We start from the raw sequence: 22,854 nt of genomic DNA on the forward strand, positions 1-22,854 counted from the left end.
TTTGTAGTAAAACTGTGGTTATATACGTGTTTAGAAATCACTGATCTATAATATAGTAATGGTAATAGTCTTTATATAGATCAGTGTAATCAATACGCCATAAAACCTGAGAGATAGATATGTTGGTGTTACTGGTAAAGTATTAGTTTTGTTGCAGTAAAGAACGCAATTTCAGTGGTGTTTATGACCCTGGTTGAATAAGGACAACACTAGGCTTGGGTTTATGTAGACTTAACCTCTTCATCTTCATTAGATCCAAATCACACAGGCTCTCTCAGCTTTAAACACGTGGAAAATTAAATACGTTCTTTTTGAAATGCAATGTCACGACATGGGGGACCGCAAAATATAGTCTAAACACTTAGCACATGTAGCACATCATGTGAGTCAGAATGTAATAAATGAGCTCAGTCTGAACCTCGATCTCCTCTCAGTACAAAAACAACCCCTTGCCCTTTAAGGTTGTCAGGAGTAACGGGCATTGACGTCAATCGTTGTGTTGTGATTGGTCATAACCATTTCCGGTGAGGCAACCGTCCATCCAAGGACTGTGAGAAAGCCCGTGTAAACGGAGTTAAACACGTACATAGACTCATCCAAGCGACTCAGGTATGAATCTTTAATAGCAGAAGTCTTCGCCGTGACAGTTGTTGGTGTCGATGCGTGGGCTGACGGCCTCTTAGAGAGGTTCGTGTAACGCGGTCGGCTTCCGCTGTTGTTTGAATGTAACGTTAGTTTGCAAGATGGCGTATTTGCTGCTTGACAAAACCGCTCACAGAAAACACCGAGCTGCACGAGGCTGCAGGGTCACGCTGATTGACGTTCACACACGTGCCTAGCAGCTTGTGTTTACAATGTCATGCTTCTTTCGCATTAAAATAATGTTATGTTCACATGACCGATTAGCGTTGACTTGAGAAACGCCTGTGGGGATGCGAACTGTGAATTTGATGAGCTCAGGGGCCCCGACAGGAACTAGGGGCCACGGTATGACTGTCAAAATACAACACTGATTAAAAAAAATATATATATGTTACTTGAGAGAATGTTCTGTGCTTATTAGCTTAATCACCTACGTATTTATTAGAAATATAGGAGACAATGTTGTTCTTGTTGCGGTTTGACAACTTATTATTTGAAATTGTTTAATGTTGTATTGGGTTGCAGCAACACTACGTGTTTTTTTTGTATCATTGGTACTTTTTTTTCATTAAGATATGATCACGAAAAGTTTCATTTAATTTAGTAATAGAAATGGAAAAAAACGTATTAAAAAATTATATTTGTGTAATGGAAACATTTTATTGATTTTGTTAAGTTAGCATTTGAATCCGTTGGAAAATTCACTTTTCAAAATAGTTTTTAGTCCGTGTCTTGTAACGGCAGATGGACTGGACAAGTTCATTGGTCAACATGTCTGGGAAGCTCTTAACTCTGAAAAACATGGTAAGGGGTTTAATTTATATGTGTATAAATGTAGGAAGTTATTTTAACCACAAGAACATCTACACATGATCATACACAGGGGTGGGTGTATGAGAAACCACTGAAGTGTAAATATAATAGAGTAATTTTTCCTCATAACTAACACAAATATATTATATGCCTAATTAAATGACTTCCATAACAGTTTCGTCTGCAAAATTCAAAATAGTACAAAATATTTTGTAGTATCTCAGTTTGTTTTTGAATTTAAAGTCCACATGTAATCAGATTTGACTCTGTTTACTCAGCACGCAAGTCTTGTGGTAAACAGTTCATCTAAGTGCATGTCCAAATAAAAAGAATGGTTTGTCTTCATAGTCGTAGTTAACATAAGAGAATTTGCTTCTCCTCTGGAATGATGTTCCTTCTCGGATGACGTCTGTGTGACGCATGAACAGAGCATCCGCTCGCCTTCAGCTGTCAGTCTGCTGCCAGCTTGAGATGGCCCCGCCCTCAGGATCCCATTTCATTCAGAAATACATCACAACGTTGCTTGCAACTTCAGATTCAAGCAGACTTTACAGTAAAAATTTGTGAAAACTTCATGGCGTTACAGTTTAGAAGGCATGATGATTGTCAGATCTTCACATTTCAATGCAAATAATTGGTCTTATGATGTTTTTGGCTCATGAAGAAGGATTGGTTGGGTTTCATGAAGTGCATGTGTCGGGTCAGCAGGTCACTATGGCGTCCAGCAGTACGAGCAGTGAAGAAGAGAGGAACTTGCGGGAGTGTGAGCGCTACGTGCAGAAGCACAACATCCAGCAGCTGCTGAAGGACTGCATTGTGCATCTGTGCACTAACAGGCCTGAAAGACCCATGGCTTTCCTCAGAGAGTACTTCGAGAGGCTTGAGAAGGTCAGTCATTTTTCACGGGAAACCGCATGCTCTTACAGTCGGTGTTCTTTAGAAATACTCTTTTGCTCTAAAATTCCAGTGCCTCAATTGTTGTTTATGTGTGTCAGGAGGAAGCTAAACAATTGGTCAGCCAGCAGAAGTCCAGCTCTCGCTCAGACTCCCGTGAAGATGAGGTTTCTCCTCCCATGAACCCTGTGGTTAAGGGCCGACGGCGCCGCGGTGCCATCAGTGCAGAGGTCTACACCGAGGAAGACGCAGCGTCTTATGTCAGAAAGGTAACTTTTAGTTTGCGTTTGTGTCATTCTTTTAGAATTTTTCTACCACACAAATAACATTGTTGTGCTGAATTCTACATTACAACAGTACAATTGCTCTTTAGTGAGAAAATATCTTTTGCTGTTTTTCACAGGTCATTCCTAAAGATTATAAAACTATGGCTGCTCTTGCTAAAGCGATTGAAAAGAATGTGCTCTTTGCTCATCTTGACGACAATGAAAGAAGGTGACACATTTTGTCGATTGAAATATTCAGTGTAACTATACGGTCTGTTGTCATTTATTGGAAGTGACATGTTTTACTCTTCACAGTGACATATTTGACGCCATGTTCTCAGTCACTTACATTGCAGGAGAGACCGTGATTCAACAAGGTAAGGCTTCTTTTTAGCAAGAGCTGAATGTGTAAAAATAGGACAAATAAATTGATTTCTGTATGGGATTTCTCATTTCAGGGGACGAGGGGGACAATTTTTATGTTATTGACCAAGGTGAAATGGATGTAAGTGCAGTGCTTTCAAATTAGCGATGAATCAGGATGTAATATGATAATGCATAAATGTGATATATGGATGGATATATTTGAAAGTGCTGTTGTTTTTTGAAGGTGTACGTCAACAACGAGTGGGTGACCAGTATTGGAGAGGGTGGCAGTTTTGGGGAGCTGGCTTTGATCTATGGGACTCCCAGAGCAGCCACTGTCCGAGCAAAGACCAACGTCAAGCTGTGGGGGATCGACCGGGACAGCTACAGGAGAATACTCATGGTTAGTATACGACTTCACTGATTAGTTATTCATTTTTTTAATTTAAACTGATTTGTCTTGTTTACTGTCCGTGCTTAGGGAAGTACTCTGAGAAAGAGAAAAATGTATGAGGAATTCCTTAGCAAGGTCTCCATTTTGGGTGAGTTTGATGTTTCGTCTGCCATAAATTTGTATTTTTTTATGTTCTTTTATTGTAATGTATATTTGCAGGTTGTGTCTTTGTGTGTGTGTGTGTGTAGTTTGCCTTTTGTGGTGATAACATGCTGACATTATTTGCGCAGAGTCTCTGGATAAATGGGAACGGTTGACAGTTGCTGATGCCCTCGAGACGGTCCAGTTTGAAGACGGCCAGAAGATTGTTGTGCAGGGACAACCAGGAGATGAATTTTTCATTATTCTAGAGGTAGCTTTCCTTGTTAAATCTATTCATTCAAATCTACTCATCCGCATCTCCAACAAGTTTTGTGTTAGTTAGAGTCATATGGTTTTATATACTACTTCGATGATGGTGGAACTGAAAGTGTAGTCCTGGAAGAACAGACGTATTGATTCGGACTTGTGTCCTCAGGGTTCGGCAGCAGTCCTGCAGCGACGGTCGGAGAATGAGGAATTTGTAGAGGTTGGAAGACTTGCACCATCTGACTACTTTGGTAATTGTGTTTTCTTTACATTCTGTGAAATCAATCATGCCGCGTATATTTAACCATATCCCAGAAATCCCTTTGCTAATGTGAGTCCATGATGAGTGTCCGTAAGTGCACGTTAATGTGTGTGTTTGTTTCTCTATGGCTCTTTTCTGATTTCCCTCTGTATGTGTTTCAACAGGTGAGATCGCTCTCCTCATGAACCGGCCTCGTGCCGCCACCGTGGTTGCTCGCGGCCCGTTGAAGTGCGTAAAACTGGACCGTCCGCGGTTCGAACGCGTGCTCGGCCCCTGCTCAGATATCCTGAAGCGAAACATTCAGCAGTACAACAGCTTCGTGTCTCTGTCCGTCTGAGGCGCTCTAGGCTCTTTCCTCCTCTATTGCAGGGTCCACCAATGCAAATCCGCTTTATTTTCTTACTTTTCTTTATGCATTTTCCAACACCCAGGTGCCCATTGACTTCAGTGTTCTCTCTCTCTCTCGCTATCTGTTTGTTTGATTCGTGCTGTACCCTGTCGCGTTCGTATCCATCATAGATTTACCATAAGGCTGATTGTTAGTTTTGCCTGAGAAACGAGCCAGTCATTGTGCCACAGATGCCTGTCATGTGAACATGTTGAACTAACAAGGTCTGTTGGGATTGTCTTTCTCCTCCAAATTGCTTGACGTTTCTGTATAACAGTGTTTCGAATGGAATGAAGGAAACCAGTGGCAGGGTTAACAGTCATGTAGTCTATCTATTCAGTGTATGATGATCTTAATTGAGGCATCGGGTTTCAGAATCTGTTTCCCCTCGCTCATTTCAAGCATTTGAGTATAGGGAAGCCAAAGGCATAAATCCATGTGTGTTATATTGTTTTACTGGAGGTACTGAAGTTAAAATGTCACCATGTTTATCATGGTGATTAGCTTTGCTCTTTTATTGTTATTGCTGCACATATATAGTGTATGTAAATTATTATATATTAGAAGTAAATGACCACAACCATATTTTTTTGCACAGTTTGATATCTATAGATACGTGTGTGTGTGTGTTTTATATATATATATATATATATATATATATAAAATACACTTTATATGCGCCTGCTGTTTTTCATTGTGGCATGTGATCCCATTTCATTGGACTTTTTCATTTTCTGTTGGATGTTTTGTTCTCCCTTCATCCTTCATGCTACACACAGGCTTGCACTGGACTCACCAACATTAGACAAATCTCCTTTTAAAGTTAGGTTTTGTTTCGCATTTTCTCCCTTCTGAAATGCCACCTGCTGCAAATGCTTTTCTTTGTTTGTTTCCCCCACAAAAAGGTGATGTTATCTTGTGTTCAACATTGCGTTTAAGTTCAGAAAAAAGTAGGAATGTTTGGTTTTGATGAATTAAGAAGGGTTACAGAAATGTAATGGTTAATGAAATCTGACAGAGTATGTGAGGATGCTCCTCGACAGGAAGTGACCACTTGGTGACCTCTTTAACCAAGTGAAGATCCCATGTGATGTGTATGAGAACTGTTTTGAAATCCCAAATGCCCCCCTTTCTTTCTTTCTTTCTAATTTTTTTTAACAGAGCAGGACTAAGACAAGTAGTTTTCAAATGATCAGTGTCCTTTTTTGATCGAGAATTAAGAATATACTCCTTAGTTAAATCACAGTCTTAAAACAGGGCCAGTATTTACCGCTTGTGTTGAGGTCATGGGGTTCGGATCCATCATATATAGATGTGCGATCCACTACTGCCACCATCTTAATCTCTTCTCAGATATTGTTCTTGGGGTTCTCGGAGTTTTGTTGTACGATTTTACTGGGGGGTACAATAGTGTTAACTGTTGTTGAAGGTAGATTTTAATTGTCACACAGAGATATTCTTGTATTATTTGAAAACAGTTGATGTGAATTTTAAATTTGTGTATTTTTGTTTCCCACACATCTTGTGTTATGTAGTTACACAGCTGTCCAGCTCCTTTATACTGCAGACTCGAGCTAATTTAGGCTTTGAAAAGTGCCTTATTTCTTTACTTTCATAGTGCATAGCCAACAGAAATGTCCTTGTAGTTTTTTCCCCTCCCAAATCTATTCATAATGTCAGCTTGTTACCTGTATTATCTGTAAACGACAATATATTTTTTTTCATCGGTATATACAGATATCCTTAGCAGTGTCATTTATTTAGACTTGAAGCTCCAGGAATTAAGAGTTTATTTAACTGAACTGTCCCAAAATTGCTATGTTAATTAAAGAAAGGTGCAAGTAAACTGACCTAGATTTTGTGTTTTTATCTTCAACGTTTGACTTTGTCCGACTGACCACACGGAGGAATCCTTTTCTTTTACCTCTCTGACGCTTGATGTAAGGCCTTTACTGCAGTCTTCTGGGAAAAGATGCTCATTCCCCGATTCTGCCCCTTTAGACTGGATTATAATTTCAGAATCGGTCAAATCTTGGTGCTGTAGCTTTAAAGACACAATCTGCACCCTTAATGATATGTGAAGAGTAGCCTTTGATTAACCTGTTCTACTGTCTATTCACTGAGTGGTTTATGCCTCATGGTGGGGTTGAATAAATAAACATGTTGAAGTAATTTATATAGCCCTTAATGTAAACTGTGACACCATTTGTTAATAAAATTGCTAAATGGTGTACTTGTTATTGCTCATATATGCATTGCTTTGTTCATTTAACTTAATTTGGCAGTGCAGAATAGATCAAATGAACCATAAGTCTTTCCCGGTTTTCTGTAGACTGCATCATTTAAACTTGTAATTCGCTCCCTTTTATGAATAAATTAAGTGACTTTTTCCACAGCTAACTCAATTTTCTGCTTGCTTTTATTGTGATTTATTTACAACTTCAGGCCCTGTTTCTTGAAGAACATTCACTGATACACTAGAAGTGAGCTTGTACCCCCCCCCCCCCACCAACCTTTTTTTAAAGTTTTCTTTTCATTCCCTGTTTGTGACTGCCGATGGTGTTTTCTTCTGAGGTTTTCAGTAAAATTGTGTTCTAGTATATACAGAGGAATTGGTAAATTTGCTTGTAGGCTTAGAGACTCCTGTTCACCCATTCTTCAGTTTGATTAGCCATCAGCACAGAGAGTTGTAAGATGTAAGAGGACCATTTTTCTATTATTCTTTTTCTATAACTGTGTATGGTTTGATTTCATTGGATGTGCTCCAGTTGTAAATCTTTTGGTATAGATTGTCCCAATGGCAGGTCAAGCAATAAAATGATTAATTCTTGAATATGTAAGTGTCTTGTGTTTCCTTTACTGTAAGTGGATGGTAAACCTGTTAACTTAGGCCTCTGGGATACAGCAGGACAAGAGGACTATGACCGCCTCAGACCACTCTCCTATCCCCAAACAGTGCGTAAATATCTCTGTGATTGGCTATGTAATCTGAAGTTTTTAAAATTTTGACAGTGTTTTTTTTTATGCTTATTTTTATTTTTTTTACTAATTTCTAGACTTCATTAATTATAATTTTTGGAATGACTCATGCATAGTCTGTTCTTTGCTCTGTAAATTATAACCAATAATACATTTTGATACACAGACTAGTTTTGTCTGTGTTGGATCTTATATCTTTTGAGCACTGAGCAGGGATTTGTGCATACATCCAACTGAATTATTAGCTTGTTCCAATATTTTTACAATGTGTTTTAAAAAATTTACCCCCCCCCCCCCCAACTTTCCTCTGCCTGTAGAATATTTCTCTCAAGGCTTCCAATATTAATACTCCTTGCGTCCTGTAATACATGCTTTTTGGATTAGATATTTTGACACAAAATACATTCAACCGAATATTGACTTTTAATTCTGTAAGCTACAGTACATCATCAATAAATACTAAAAGTTACTTGTTACAGTGTAATTTTATATTTATGTACAGACAAATATTAATTAACTACTTGTATTTGCTGTATGGTTAGGATTAGGATTTGTCTTAGGGTCACTAACATACATGCATAATTAATTGATAGTATAAAAGTAAGTAGACACCTTAAAATATTAATGATTAATAATACATTTTTAAAAAACAACATTTCTAAGAGTCTATTTGGCAGAAATGTTGATTGGATGACATCGCACTGTTAAAATGGCTGTAAGGTATATTTATTTTACAACTGTTACTTTTAAGGACTCCTCATATTATCCACCCCCAGGGAGTTGACTCTTCCCAAAATGTTTGTATTCATGTGAATTAATGGCTTTTTTTCCAGAGATTTCTGTATCATTTTCCCCACCCCTCCACACCCAACACAACAAATGCCATCCCAACTGTCTGGCGCTGGAATGACAGCTGTTCCTTTAACCCTATCCTGTCAAATAAAATCTTTAAATATATTAACCTGTTTTTTTAGGGGGTTTTAATTTCAACGTGCCGTGTTTACTTCCTTATCTATTAAATTGATATTATATTTTCACATGTGAATTGTACTGTGTTACGGTGTGGTGTGAGAAAGAAGAAGAGAGACTCACGAGATCTCCGAAAGTGTACGAACCTTGTGTTCGTCTTTCTCCGGAAATACCCCCTCAATAGTGCTGCTGCTGCAACTGAACACTGATCAGCAGTCGTAGCAGCCCACAGGCACCTTAACATCACATTTCAGGCTATTTCTTCAGATTCCTCGCTCCTCGGATACTACTCGTGCACTGCAAATGCAAGCCATTAAGTGTGTCGTTGTCGGCGACGGGTAAGATGTTGAAGAATAAACGCTAAAATTGCTTATTTTTGTACTGAGGTTTTCTTTTGGGGGAAAGCAATTGTTGCGAGAAGGAGCTGGGGAGTGGGGATCGTGCTTTGGCTCAGATCTGCTGAAACAAAATTGAGGGTTTTAACATTATTAAACATTTTTAAATATGACCGTGTTTTTCTCCGACACACCGCAGTTGTTATCATTATGGTTTAAAATTAGATTGTAGTGAGCATAGGCTCTGTTTAGTTTTGGCTGTTTTGTTAATATGCTCGTTTACAGTTGTGCGCATTTGTTGCATTTTTAAATGAATCGATTTCTCTTTAAAGTATTGTGGCAGTGATGACACATGTAAACCATGCAAACATTACACGCATCTCGTGCGGTGCAGAAATGAGATGCGCGTGTAGGGTGGAATGGCTCGTAATGATGTCATGTTTTCACACCTACGTTACATCACTAGAGCTCCGGTGGAAATGACCTAAACTTTATCGTTGACCTTTTCATAATTCATTCTTTTTTCTTTCTTTTTTTTCTTTTCTTTTCTTTTTTTTTTTTTATCAGAGCGCATCATGTAAAATCAGCATAATTCCATCCTAAATTCTTAATACGGTATTTTCCCCAGCGATGATAAACATCGAATGAAACAAATAGTTGCATTGTAATTGGTATTTGGTAGATATCTACTAGCATTTGTTTTTATTATCATTTCATTGCCCATACCGGTTATTTTTTAACATTAAAGTATTACATAACCACTATTCATCCTTTTTTTATAAATGTGGTTTTATTAACAAAGTTCGGGAGAAGCACGATCAGATAATCATCCAATTTGGTACAGGTGCATCTCGTTTAGCTAATCATCTTATAGCACGCACGCGTATATATATCCAGTCTTCCTACCTCCTGTCCCACGACAGTTTTTCGGCAACCCTCCTCCACCCCAACTCCTCACTTCTAATCTATTTATCCCAAATTGGGATAGGGGGAGTTATTTGGGTTCGGGCTATGCTCCGGGCCCGGACCCCTCCCCCAGGACAGCACGCCAAAATATGCCTACTATTTGCCTTCAGATTAGATGTAAGGGTGAACTCGTGAATCACTAGATAATTATTAGACTACAACAATAGAATGCAATATGTAGCCTACTATACAATTTTAACAATAATGATACTAATACTGTTTTAGCTTAAAATACATGTCAAGCAGAAAGCATATTGGCCAAACCGTTTATTATCTCTACTGGTGTGATTTGTACTTATTTAATGGTATTAGTTCAATGTATGGGCTTAATTCATAGTTTCTTTTAGACCATGGAGAATTAATATTTGCTGTTTCATTGTAACCATTTAGCCCCTGTCTCATGGTACACGCTTTCTGTCATTTTCAATGTGAAACTCACAGCCTAATGATCTAATGACAGGAATACAAATTCAGGTTTCTAAGCCCTCAAACATACTTGCTATTTTAGCCTGCTTACTTATTTTTTTCTATTTTTGCCACTTTTATTATCATACTTTCTCACTCTTACTCTTCCTTTCCTATTTTTTTTTATCACTTTTCACCCAGCTGCTGCATTTCCTGTCTATGCTCTTTCCTCCTCTTTCTGTGTAAGTGCATGCAGAGTGTGTTTTTCATGACAAGAAGCTGTCACCCTGTATTCACTCCTCATCCGGCGGGGCAGTTCATTTGACAACAGGACTGTGAATTAGTGTCTGCCAGTGTGCCATCGAGCCCAAGAGTGAATGTAATGCCTGAATGAATAACTACAGGCCTTTCTACAATTGTTTTCTTGATGTGCCGTGTATGTGCAGTCCTCGGTCCTCAGTACTGCAGTCACACTCACCACTTAGCGTCTTTTGTATTTCAGTGCCGTGGGTAAGACATGCCTGCTCATCAGCTACACCACTAATGCCTTCCCAGGAGAGTATATTCCCACAGTGTGAGTACAGTTTGATACTTTGAAACGGGAATTATTCCTGTGTCTCTGCTACCCATGTGTGTTCACAGTTCACTTCTGTGGATGTGTTTCTGAAATGTTCTGACCCTCAGATTTGACAACTACTCTGCCAATGTTATGGTGGATGGTAAACCTGTTAACTTAGGCCTCTGGGATACAGCAGGACAAGAGGACTATGACCGCCTTAGACCACTCTCCTATCCCCAAACAGTGCGTAAATATCTCAGTGATTGGCTATGTAATCTGAAGTTTTTTAAATTTTGACAGTGTTTTTTGTTTATTTTTATTTTTTTACTCATTTCTAGACTTCATTAATTATAATTTTTGGAATGACTCATGCATAGTCTGTTCTTTGCTCTGTAAATTATAACCAGTAATACATTTTGATACAGAGACTAGTTTTGTCTGTAGCTGGATCTTATATATTTTGAGCACTGAGCAGGGATTTGTGCATACATCCAACTGAATTATTTGCTTGTTCCAATATTTTTACAATGTGTTTAAAAAATTTGAATCCCCCCCACTTTCCTCTGCCTTTTGTAATGAAAATGACAAATGACATTACCGTTCAAAGGTTTTGGGTCAGTACGATTTTTAAAATACTTTTATTCAGCACATTAAACTGATCAAAATTGACAGTAATTACACTGCAAAAAAATTAAAAATTACAAATAAAATAAATAAATAAAAATATATATGTAAACAAATGTATTCTCTTACTTAGTATTTTTGTCTTGTTTTCCAGTATAAATATCTAAAAATTCTTAAATCAAGGTGAATTTACTGTTCAAGTAAAATGACTTAAGATATCTTAAGATATGTCTTGTTTTCTGTAAAAAATAAATATATATACAAATTTTGTACTTAAAACAAGCAAAAATATCTGCCAATGGGGCAGAAAAAAATTATTGTCTAGCCTTTGAATTAAGATTATGTTTCTTACCCCATTGGCAGATAATTTTGATTGTTTTAAACAAAGACTAACAAACTTTTGAGAATTTTTTTTTTAAAAAAGAGACTTAATATCTTAAACCTTTTAATTGTCAAGTAAATTCATCTTGATTCAAGAATGTTTAGATATTTATACTAGAAAACGACAAAAATACTAAGTAAGAAAATCAATTTTGCAGTGTTTAATGTTACAGAACATTTATATTTCAAATAAATGCTGTTCTTAACTTATTATTCATCAAAGAATCACTGTTTCCACAAAACAAATTCAACTTTGCCATTACAGGAAGACATTACATTTGAAAAGATATGAAAATAGAAACAGTTATTTTAAGTTGTAATAACATATCTCAATATAACAGTTTTTACTGTATTTTTTTATAAAATAAATGAAGCCTTGGTGAGCTTAAAGACCTTCTTTTAATAATATTTTTTAATAATACATTGCACAGACTCCACACATTTGTTTATATGATAAATGATTTAAAAAGGTTATAAAAAGTTTTCAAAAATGATTATTCTGTTTTCTGACAACCTCAGCATTATATAATGCAGTGTAATCAGAAATGAATAATTGATGGCATTGATTTTTACAAAGAGTCTCCTTTGCTTTCTACAGGATGTTTTTTTAATTTGCTTCTCACTGGTGAGCCCTGCTTCCTTTGAGAATGTAAGAGCAAAGGTTAGTATCCACTGAAGAATAAGAAATAGCTCTTGAGCATTTTGATTCCTCAACAACATCCACAGTGTATTAGGGTGCCTTGTGTTAACCAGGTTTCTCTTTGCAGTGGTACCCTGAGGTTCGCCATCACTGTCCAAACACCCCCATCATACTCGTGGGCACTAAACTTGATCTGCGAGATGACAAAGACACGATTGAACGTCTGCGGGATAAGAAACTAGCTCCCATCACTTATCCGCAAGGGCTTGCTATGGCAAGAGAGATTGGTAAGAACGTTTTTTTTTATGTATATGGTTTATTTCCTTTTTTTTTTTTTTAACGAACCTACACTGAAAACCAAAATTGGTGTTTTCAAAAAAAAAAAAAAAATGCTGGTACATCTTACAAACAATTACTAAGAAATGACTAGTGCAATTAATTAAACAAGAAAATGTAAATATATATATATGTATCAAGCGTACTTAGTCTTTGTTTTACAACAAAAAAATGTAAGTACTTTTTCAATGTGCTATAATAGTGTTATGTCATTGCCACGGGGAACTGTATCATGTATAGTTGGCTCATTGAAATCTTTGGCTTTCAGGTGCTGTGAAGTATCTGGAGTGCTCTGCTCTTACTCAACGGGGTTTAAAAACTGTGTTTGATGAGGCCATCCGCGCTGTTTTATGTCCTCCACCTGTAAAGAAGAGGGGCAAGAAGTGTACTGTATTCTGAGGAACATTTTTTTGATTGATATGCCATGTAAACTGTGGGCTCCTGCTCTTCAGCTCTGCTGTTATCAACAGATAAATCCAGCTTGTGAGGTGACAAACTGCAGAGACATGCATTTCCTTGGCCTGTCTGGTATAACTGATATATCAACGTAAATATGCCAAATTTGCTTTGTTTTTTATTTACCTTTGCCTTAAATTGTTGGTTTAATGTGAACATTTATTGGAAGAGAATGACGTAAGGCCATGGCATCAGGATGAATAACTATTTACTGAAGAACCGGCAGAGCTAACTGTAAGGTTCTTTGCCCTGTTGCAACAAATGTTACATTTTTATGAGCTTATTGTGGAAATCGTGACTATTCATATTTTATCTGCACATAATTTTCCCTTTTGGGATCTGTAAATGTGTCAGAAGATTATATACATAAGATATTTTGCGAAGTTAAATGCTCTCACCTGAGGGGTGACGGTAAATGCATTCTTAAGCATTTTATTTTCAGCTTTTATCACCTGTTAAACATTTCATACTGTACCTGTGTTTTAATGTGACTACTGTATGTGATAATTTGTTAAATAATGATAGAAATATTACACACTGAAATATTAGTTTGTCTATAAAGTACTATTATGTGATACTATAAATAGAAATAATACTATATAAAATAAGCTGTAATCACAATTGTCTGTAATGGACCTCATTCTGCAACTTACAATGAAAACCATTTTGTCTAGATGGTCCATTTTGTTTTTTTGCTTAACATTTTCCTATATATTTTGATATGTTTCAAACACGATGAAATGAAATGTGCCATTAATGATTTTTGTGCAGGGCTAACAAAATGTTTTAACAGTTGTGTTCAGATGATTCTTTGAAATGTTCTTTTACCTTTTAATGATTAATATTTCAATTTTAATGATTAAAAAACATTTGCCATTTGAGCATGTTTTTGTTAGTATGCATTAACATTAGGCATTTTTGTTTTTATTGAACTAATGACTGAAAATTAAATCACTTGCACATACAGTACATCATCTCAGTCGCAGTTTAAGTTCTTGTCAAAAATAAATCAGAACAAGACGTGAGATCATTGTGAAGGTAAGGTTGTGGCTGTTATGTGGTCTTTTATTCATTTGCTAAGCAACATCTGTATACTGTACAACAGCTAACAGGTTATTATAAACTCTATAATAAACTCTTCAGTGTACAATATCCCTTAGTACATAACTAGACCTGACTAACACCCAAACTAGGGTGACCAGATTTCTGACATGCAAACTGGGGACATTACCTTGTTCAGTGGTAATAAATAAATAAATAATAAAATAATAATATTGAAGTCTCACTGTTGTTATCTATAAATATAATATGCAAGTATATATATATATATATATATATATATATATATATATATTTTTTTTTTTTTTTGGTTCCATATGCTATTATTGTAATTAGTAACTATTATAATGTTCACTAAAAATCTAAGTAAAAATCTAAATAGTAAATATTTTAAGCATTTTAAATAGTAAAGTGGTCATTAGAGTATTATATTGACAAAATTGACTTTACAAAAACACATCAAAAATAAAATAAATATGAGGACATATGAGATATATATATATATATATATATTATCAGACATAATTATAATATATATTTTTTTTTTTTGACATGCGTGTGCAGTGACGTCTCCGCGCTGCAAGACGTCGACCACGCGCACTCTCATGCCCCGGATGTGTTTGTGTGCTCTGTTTCTGCAGAGGAGGAGGAGATGCCACTACCCGTGCAGGTCTTTAACTTTCAGGTAAATTAGCGCATTTAAATGCTTTTCCGTCTTCTTCCACAACACGAGAGCAGCTAAAAGCAGCGCACCGAGTCGAAGCGCCTCAGTTTCCAGTGTCGATCCCTCCCCCGCCGCAGCCGTTGAGATGTGTTAGCTCGTCTAGCAGGAGCTCGTCAGTCACAGCGGCCCTCGGGACGCGACCAGTTTAGCGACAGCGCGCCTCTATCCGCCCGAGGAACGGGACCAGGGCAGTTTAGACAGTCAATACATCCAACAGAGCTGCTTTGGTTTACACCCAAACTGGTCCAGTAGGTTTTCTCGCGGTTGTTTCTGAAACACTGGGGGAGAAACTTTCTTTAGCCGGCTAAGTGTATGTAGCAAGCTGCCTGTTTTGTATCAGTTAGCCAGTGTGCTTAAACTCAGGCTGTGTTTTGTGATTGTGCCTCGCTAGAACGCATCTTATGCTTCGTCTAAGTGTCCTACAGCTTCATATGAGGCCCTTAAATACTGTCTATGTAGACTGCTCGTTAGGTTTTTAGCAGAGGTGAATATAGAGCACTATTTCAATTTAAACCTGATCAGGTTTTCTTGACCAAAATGATTAAACACCGCGGAGCTGCTCATATTTTATTGAGCAGAATTTTTAATTTTAGAAACCGTAGCTAGATTCAGTTATATTAGACTGTCATTTGTGTTATTTAAATATAGTTAATCTTGAATGGACAGACCAGGTCACTTAATGCAGTTTTATGTAGTGTATAAAAAGTTTGTCTCGTAACCGTTTATTTAGGATTGGTGGACTAATCCTGTTTTAAACAAAACTTACATTTTCGACTAGTAAGATCCAATTTTGTTGTCTTTCGTCGTTATAAATCTGCGTCAAAATGTTGCATGTAAGAAGCCAGTGTGTACTTGTTGCTGCCACTCTTTCATCTAATGAATTTCTTTAAACCCTCACAATCTTCAGTTGGTTTGGTTTATCTTTATGTGTTCATTTCAACAGCTTCATCTCGTTTTTGTCCGCCCCAGTGTGATTTGATGAGCGTCCGGCTTCTTGCAGGAGTGTTTTTGGTCAGGTCCGCGGGATGCTGAAGGGCAGGTTCAGGACAGGCTCAGGGAAAGCGTGATTTTGCCAGTCAGATCAGCCTCGTCCTCATGGGTAGAGCTGAACGTCAGCGGTCAAAGCAGCGTGTCTGATCTGTTGATGGATTTTACTGCTGGATTGATTGCGTACAGCTCAAGCTCCTCATCATACTCACTGGAGGTAACCGCACAATGAAGGCAGATAGGATGTGAGGCCATCTGGAAGCCTTGGAGCTGTCGCTCAGTGTAGTGGTGTTATGTTTTTCTTTCCACACAAGATTTGTTTTGGCGGTAAGGATGTTGGTTCGTCGATGTCCGGCTACACTTGAACACATTCCTCCAGTGCCGAGTGATAAACGTGGTGTCTCGTGTGTTGACAGGGGTCTGTAGAGCCCATGCAGATAGATGCTGACCCTCAGGAAGACCAGCAGAATGCGCCTGACTCCAACTATGTTGTGGAAAACCCCACATTGGTATGTATCAATTTATACAACTGTGTACACTCTTCCTGAAGCTGTTCGCGATAATAAATCAGTAGCTTCTAAATTTGGAATTATTTTTAACAAAATATGGTGCAGCATCCAAACTCTCTTGTTGTTTTGATCATTTTCAGAATCACAGAAAATGTTTTAATTTTTTTGTTAGAGATTCTGTCTGATAACCAGTAAATGGCTAATGTTAATATTCTATATTGTAATAATTTGATATATATAAAATTTTAAATGCTACATTTGGGGGATTTAGGGATCACGGCATTATAGTTTAAAGTACAAAATATTTTCATTGTGAGATTTGCTGAAGATGCATTTTATATTAAATCATTAATGTAATTTGTATTTACCTCGGCGTTATTTAATATTGTTTATTTACTGTTATAGCATGTATTCATATTTTACTTTTTTAGGTTTTTTTATACTTCACATTTAATTTTAATGTTAGTTTAACTTTTAGTGATTTTATGTGCTTTTGTGGTTTCTATTTTTATTTTTAGTTTAGTAGTAGTTTTTATTTTTAATATTTCAAAAAATATTGAAGTTTTAGTAATTTATAGTACTTGTATTTTGCATCCAAGGCAACATATCATTGTATTTTTTGTTGTTGTTGTTTTTCAATGTAAATGTACCATATACTTTATTTCAGCTTTATTACAATCAACAAAACTATTTTAATAGTTTTTGTTTAAACCGTAACAACACTGCTTCAGCATTGCCTTTATCTAATGTTCATTTAATTTAAGTGTATAAATGGAGCATCTGTCATATTGTTTGACCATCAATTTAGCGCTGATATAATGTGAATCACAACATTTTTGGAGACTTTGTTGACCTGAGAGCTGACTTCATTTTTGCACAGGATCTAGAGCAGTATGCCTCCAGTTACAGTGGGCTGATGAGGATCGAGAGGCTGCAGTTTATCGCAGACCACTGCCCCCAGCTACGAGTGGAAGCCCTGAAGATGGCCCTGTCCTTTGTCCAAAGAACCTTTAATGTTGATGTCTATGAAGAAATCCATCGCAAACTCACTGAAGCCACAAGGCAAGTTCATTTCTTTTCTACAACCAAACATGCTTTCCTCGTGGAAATATTACATGCATGACTTTGAATAGGTTTGTACTTTAAAATATTTGTCAACACAGGGATGTGCAAGGTGTCCCAGATGCGGTACCGGAGGGGGCAGTTGAACCCCCTCCTCTCGACACAGCCTGGGCAGAATCCACCAGGAAAAAAGCCCTGCTCAAACTGGAGAAGCTGGACACTGACCTCAAGAACTACAAGGGAAACTCCATCAAAGAAAGCATAAGGTAAGGCCAAACTGAATGTCTGTCATCCTGCTTCCTGCTATTTTATTTTTTTAACATCTGCATGTGTTCAGGAGGGGTCATGATGACCTCGGAGATCACTATCTTGACTGTGGTGACCTCAGCAATGCCCTGAAATGCTACTCCCGAGCCAGAGACTACTGCACTAGCGCCAAGCATGTCATCAACATGTGTCTTAATGTAATCAAGGTATGGGCTTTTTGTCTTCCATGACCATCAACTGATGATACAATATTCATGAAAGGGCATATTTATTTTTTTTTTTTTTTTATTGTTTAAAGCTTAAATTAGCATATAGCAGAATTTCCTGTTTCACGGTTATGAATCTTTTTGGTGCAGAAAACTAAAAAATTCAAGCAGTCTCTCGACAACTGATCCAGACAACCGTAATATTTTATAGGTTAGCGTTTACCTCCAGAACTGGTCCCATGTACTCAGCTACGTCAGTAAGGCTGAATCCACTCCAGAGATAGCAGAGGTAGGAGCATCCTTTCATTCTGGTTTACTACGCTGAGAAATTCCAAAAGAGAATGAATCTGCAATTATTATTGTTTATCTCTGCAATCTAGCAACGAGGAGAGAGAGATAGTCAAAACCAAGCTGTTCTAACCAAACTGAAATGTGCTGCAGGCAAGTGCTTCATTGGTATTTCAAATATATATATATATATATATATCATTATTTTAGTCTGTTATTTACAATATGTATACATACTCAATCTGTTAACAATTTATATAATATATATGTGTGTATTTATTTCATGAGGAATTTGTATTATTATTATTATTGTAGTCACATTTTTAGTAAATTCCTGAGACTGTTACAGTAAGTCATGTCTTTCTTGTGCTTTGATATTATCATCTCTCTCGTGACAATAGGATTGGCAGAACTTGCCTCAAGAAAGTATAAACCGGCTGCCAAGTGCTTCCTGCAGGCCTCCTTCGACCACTGCGACTTCCCTGAGGTTGGTGTCATTTTCAGCTTTGTTCTAATGCCACATCAGATATTTCTAATAATACCGTTGAAGATGAATGAGACACAGTGTGTGATGAGATGCTCTGTTTGCTCTCTAGCTACTTTCCCCCAGTAATGTAGCAGTGTACGGGGGCCTGTGTGCCCTGGCTACATTTGACCGACAGGAACTGCAGCGAAATGTCATCTCAAGCAGGTGAACTCTTTGCACCTTCAAACTAGGTGTTCAAATTAACACAAGATATAGATTTCTACTGGTTACATGTGGATGAAACCTCACTGATTTAATTTTACTCGCCCTTTGTTTTTTTTGTTTTTTAGCTCCTTTAAATTATTTTTAGAGTTGGAACCACAAGTCCGTGATATTATCTTCAAGTTTTACGAGTCAAAGTATGCATCTTGTCTGAAAATGCTGGATGAAATGAAGGTGAGTTTTATTGATGCGTGCCGAGTTGCTAGATTTTGATTTAGCAAACACTGATTCTTTCTGTTGTCATTTTTGTTTGGATGCTGTGATTCATAAGTGTTTTATTTGATGTATTATAGGATAATCTCCTCCTAGACATGTATCTGGCCCCTCATGTTAGAGCACTGTACACACAAATCAGGAACAGAGCCCTCATACAGGTACGTAAAGCGATATAGGCTTTAGGTCTAAGAATTAAATTTATCGTATTTTTCGGACTATAAGTCGCACCTGAGTATAAGTTGCATCAGTCCAAAAATACGTCATGACAAGGAAAAAAACATATATAAGTCGCAACGGACTATAAGTTGCATTTATTTAGAACCAAGAACCAAGAGAAAACATTGCCGTCTACAGCCGCAAGAGGGCGCTATATGCTGCTCAGTGTAGACTACAGGAGCAGTGAGCAGCATAGAGCGCCCTCTCATTGCTGTAGACGGTAATGTTTTCTGTTAGTTCATTTGTCTTGGTTCATGTCAAATTAATTTTGATAAATAAGTCGCACCTGACTATAAGTCACAGGACCAGCCAAACTATGAAAACAAGTGCAACTTATAGTCCGGAAAATATGGTAGTTGCCGAACTTTGACGACTTAATTGGATTCCTTAAATGGAATAGTTCATCCAAAAACGATAACTGGATGAGCAAATGATGAGAGAAGCTTCATTTTTGGATGAACTATCCCTTTAAATCAGTAGATTTCCCAAAAGCAGTGTTCAATATGTTCAAGCCATATTAACCAATGCACATGATCAGTGAACATCAGGTCATCTGTGTTTTTGAGCCCTGCTTGACATTATTATATTGATATGGAATGCGAGGTAAAGTTAAAAGTGTAATGGCCATAAGATAATATTGACTCCTAAAGTATTAACACAGTCGCTCTTTGATGACCGATTGATTAACCTTGTCTTGTGTTTCCCACGGGCAGTACTTTAGCCCCTATGTGTCAGCAGACATGAACAAAATGGCCGTGTCCTTTAATACCACAGTGGCAGCTCTGGAGGATGAACTGACCCAGCTGATCCTGGAGGGCCTGATCAATGGCCGGATCGACTCCCACAGCAAGGTCTCTCATTTATCCACCCTGACACTTCTTTTTCTGGAACAATGTTCCCTTTTCTTGTTGTTAAGCTAAAAGACTTTTTGTATCAGTACCTTTCAGCATTGACTGAATTATATTTCAAATCCACGTTTCTCTCGCTTTTTCATTAAGCACCTTACCTTGAATAAAACATGCCGTATCGCCTTTTTGCCTGAAACAAGGGACTGTTCTAGAAACACAACGATTTTGCATTAAATCTTGAGTTTCACCTGTGAATTGAAAACTGTGTTTGTAGATCTTGTATGCCAGGGACGTGGATCAGAGAAGCACAACCTTTGAGAAGTCTCTACAGATGGGCAAAGAGTTCCAGAGACGAGCGAAAGCCATGATCCTGCGGGCAGCTGTGCTTCGTAATCAGATTCACGTCAAGGTAACAGGGTCCCCAGGGTAATGTGTCCTCGCTCTGCTCTTCACCTCACCATCACCTGACCATCAGCATGAGTGTCTCCGAGCCCCTCTCTGTTTCTGAGTCCCAGTCAAAGCATTGCATTTATTAAAGCAGTAACACATCTGAGGATGCCGTGAGATGAAGCTGTGTTCTTCACACTCATGTAAAGTTGCCTTCGCTGTGTAACTGCACTTAAAAGCAAACTGCATGTGAGCTTTGTTGTACTAAGTGAATGTTAAATTAATGTTCTCAGTTCATTTGAGGCTAATCTCAATTGACAGCACTTGTCTCTCATTTTCTTTGAAAAAAGTAAAATAATTTGGGTCACAGTGAGACACTTGCAAAGGAAATGAACGAGGCCAATCCGAAACAATGTTTAAGTACTTGCTGTTTTAGCAGTGTAACCAAAAGAAGTAGACTATATCTGTCTATGTGAAATTACATTTGTAAAAAAAAATAATGTGGGGTCAGTAAGAGGATTGTGCTTTTCTTTTGAACTTTCTGTCCACCAGAGAATCCTAAAAAAAAGATGCTGAAAATTCAGCGTTGACATTAGAAGAATAAATTATTAAATAAAATATATAAAAAAATTATTGTAAATGATGTATTGATATGATACTGTTAATGTTGCCATGAATATAGCCGATGTTTCTGATATGGCAAATAAATGTTAACATTTGAAACAGTGAAGTTGTAATAATGTTTGACAGTATTACTATTTTTACAGTATTTTTGATCAAATAAATGCAGACGACATTTAAAACATTAAAATACTCACCCTAAATGTTTGAATGGTAGTGTAAATACAATTTTACAATTGTTGCAAAGACAGCTCAGCTTAAACCCTAAAATGACTATAAATATCAAGGGAACAACTTTAGAGCTAAAACAATAAACAAATGTTTATAGAAGAATTAATGTCAGTGCTTTTAAAAATAAGCTATGGATTAGCCCCATTTGCTTCCATTGTAAGTGCCTCTCCAGAACCTCAAATCGTGCATTATTTTTCTTTATTTAGTCTTTTTTTTAAACTAACATTAAGCCACAAAAGCTGTCGATTGAGCTTAATTTGTATTGAACCTGGAATTTTGTATTAAATCCATCCTCTAGCTTATTGCATGTATGCAATCAACTAGATGCAGGTTACTTTAATATATTTGGGGGAAAAAAACGTAAGCTCTGAGATCTTGTGAGCTTCAGTTCCCTGAGAAAGAGCTATAAGTATACCCTTCATCTCTTCATCTCTGTCATTCTTCACCAACACCAGCATGCCTTTCCCTCTCAATCTGTTTTTCCCACTCTACATGATGCTTCTCACTGATCCCTTTCATTGCTTTCCCAGTCCCCTCCAAGAGAAGGCAGTCAAGGGGAGCTCACACCTGCCAACAGCCAAACACGAATGAGCACCAACATGTGAAGACCCGACCAGATGCCTCTCCTGGGAAAGTTGACGGGGCCACTGCCGCATCTTAGGCCCCCGGTTAGAAATCAAATTATTTCCCTGCTGAAGAGAGAAAAATCACAATCTAAAGACTTTATTTAAGTTGGGAAGAAGATATCTGCTGTCTGCATTATAGACAAGCACACCCTGTTGCTCAAATGAAAAGGAAAAAAAAAAAAAAGAAAAAGAGAAATGCGGCACTTCAGCTGTACCGGCCTGTTGTTCTTTGTAAAGGATGCACTTTCCTCTGTATCTTGTGACAAACCTTGATTACACATTGAGAAACCTCATCACAAAACATGCTTTTAAAATAAACATACATTCAAAAAGATGCTTCTTTCTCTGTGTTTCTGATGCTGCAGTCGGAAATGCAATTAGACTGATTCGAACACTTTCAACAACTGCAGCGTTATCTCTGTTTCAGAACATTTAGTTATTTCTCTGTTGTGTTGTGTTCTGCTGTTTAATAAGATTGTTACTCCAGTGAATCATCATCAGCTGCTCGGTGACCTTCAACGAAGGTAGATTTTATTTGCTTTTATGGCCTTGAATAAACGATACCTAGAAACGTTTAAAAACGGTTCAGTTTTTTGATCATGTTATTAGATAAGGAGAAAGGCAAGTTTTATCACTTCAGAATTTATTCGAGCAAAATTTCCAAACTGTTTCAACAATACTAAGCCCAAGGAACCGACGGGAAAAAAAACTAAACCTCCACACAGAAGTCACGGATCAGTACACACATTTACATTTAGGGACTCATTCAGGGGTGT

At 37.3% G+C, this 22,854-nt stretch overlaps 3 protein-coding genes across 6 annotated transcripts; all 3 read left to right on the forward strand.

Moving 5' to 3' along the window:
- Positions 1-461: 461 nt before the first annotated feature.
- LOC113098970 (cAMP-dependent protein kinase type I-alpha regulatory subunit-like) lies at positions 462-7,266 on the forward strand. Of its 2 annotated transcripts, none has more exons than XM_026264016.1 (11): positions 462-609; positions 2,161-2,343; positions 2,451-2,618; positions 2,753-2,844; positions 2,931-2,992; positions 3,074-3,120; positions 3,226-3,384; positions 3,463-3,523; positions 3,666-3,787; positions 3,953-4,034; positions 4,210-7,266. In XM_026264016.1, exons 2-11 carry the CDS (start codon positions 2,170-2,172, stop codon positions 4,380-4,382), a joined length of 1,140 nt encoding a protein of 379 aa, XP_026119801.1. In that variant the 5' UTR covers positions 462-609; positions 2,161-2,169; the 3' UTR covers positions 4,383-7,266. The 2 variants fall into 2 exon arrangements, with proteins under 2 accessions (XP_026119801.1, XP_026119800.1); XM_026264015.1 differs by having other exon boundaries at positions 483-609; positions 2,164-2,343.
- Positions 7,267-8,552: 1,286 nt separating this feature from the next.
- LOC113098972 (ras-related C3 botulinum toxin substrate 3) lies at positions 8,553-13,880 on the forward strand. Its single transcript, XM_026264017.1, has 6 exons — positions 8,553-8,719; positions 10,590-10,661; positions 10,772-10,889; positions 12,250-12,312; positions 12,419-12,578; positions 12,896-13,880. The coding sequence occupies exons 1-6, from the start codon at positions 8,685-8,687 to the stop codon at positions 13,024-13,026; spliced, it is 579 nt and encodes a 192-aa protein (XP_026119802.1). The 5' UTR covers positions 8,553-8,684; the 3' UTR covers positions 13,027-13,880.
- An 832-nt stretch (positions 13,881-14,712) lies between these two features.
- On the forward strand, positions 14,713-22,412 carry LOC113098978 (COP9 signalosome complex subunit 1-like). Of its 3 annotated transcripts, none has more exons than XM_026264026.1 (14): positions 14,713-14,827; positions 16,270-16,362; positions 17,243-17,424; positions 17,526-17,690; positions 17,762-17,897; positions 18,109-18,186; positions 18,278-18,338; positions 18,587-18,672; positions 18,782-18,876; positions 19,002-19,107; positions 19,227-19,307; positions 20,079-20,216; positions 20,488-20,622; positions 21,983-22,057. In XM_026264026.1, exons 1-14 carry the CDS (start codon positions 14,795-14,797, stop codon positions 22,055-22,057), a joined length of 1,464 nt encoding a protein of 487 aa, XP_026119811.1. In that variant the 5' UTR covers positions 14,713-14,794. The 3 variants fall into 3 exon arrangements, with proteins under 3 accessions (XP_026119811.1, XP_026119809.1, XP_026119812.1); XM_026264024.1 differs by lacking the exon at positions 14,713-14,827 and adding an exon at positions 15,844-16,070 and having other exon boundaries at positions 21,983-22,412; XM_026264027.1 differs by lacking the exon at positions 14,713-14,827 and adding an exon at positions 16,075-16,180.
- Positions 22,413-22,854: the final 442 nt, after the last annotated feature.

The sequence above is a fragment of the Carassius auratus genome, unplaced genomic scaffold (assembly GCF_003368295.1).
Source record: "Carassius auratus strain Wakin unplaced genomic scaffold, ASM336829v1 scaf_tig00216794, whole genome shotgun sequence".
In the NCBI taxonomy this organism is placed as follows: domain Eukaryota; kingdom Metazoa; phylum Chordata; class Actinopteri; order Cypriniformes; family Cyprinidae; genus Carassius; species Carassius auratus.

Excerpts from the sequence above, each read along its gene's own strand:
- LOC113098978 (XM_026264024.1), top strand. The coding sequence starts at position 16,011 with ATGGATTTTACTGCTGGATTGATTGCGTACAGCTCAAGCTCCTCATCA. Across the intron at positions 16,363-17,242 it reads TTGTGGAAAACCCCACATTG|GATCTAGAGCAGTATGCCTC; the intron begins GTATGTATCAAT and ends ATTTTTGCACAG. Across the intron at positions 17,898-18,108 it reads TGTGTCTTAATGTAATCAAG|GTTAGCGTTTACCTCCAGAA; the intron begins GTATGGGCTTTT and ends AATATTTTATAG.
- LOC113098972 (XM_026264017.1), top strand. The coding sequence starts at position 8,685 with ATGCAAGCCATTAAGTGTGTCGTTGTCGGCGACGG. Across the intron at positions 8,720-10,589 it reads TGTGTCGTTGTCGGCGACGG|TGCCGTGGGTAAGACATGCC; the intron begins GTAAGATGTTGA and ends TTTGTATTTCAG. Across the intron at positions 10,890-12,249 it reads CACTCTCCTATCCCCAAACA|GATGTTTTTTTAATTTGCTT; the intron begins GTGCGTAAATAT and ends TGCTTTCTACAG.
- LOC113098970 (XM_026264016.1), top strand. The coding sequence starts at position 2,170 with ATGGCGTCCAGCAGTACGAGCAGTGAAGAAGAGAGGAACTTGCGGGAG. Across the intron at positions 2,845-2,930 it reads CTTGACGACAATGAAAGAAG|TGACATATTTGACGCCATGT; the intron begins GTGACACATTTT and ends TACTCTTCACAG. Across the intron at positions 3,385-3,462 it reads GCTACAGGAGAATACTCATG|GGAAGTACTCTGAGAAAGAG; the intron begins GTTAGTATACGA and ends GTCCGTGCTTAG.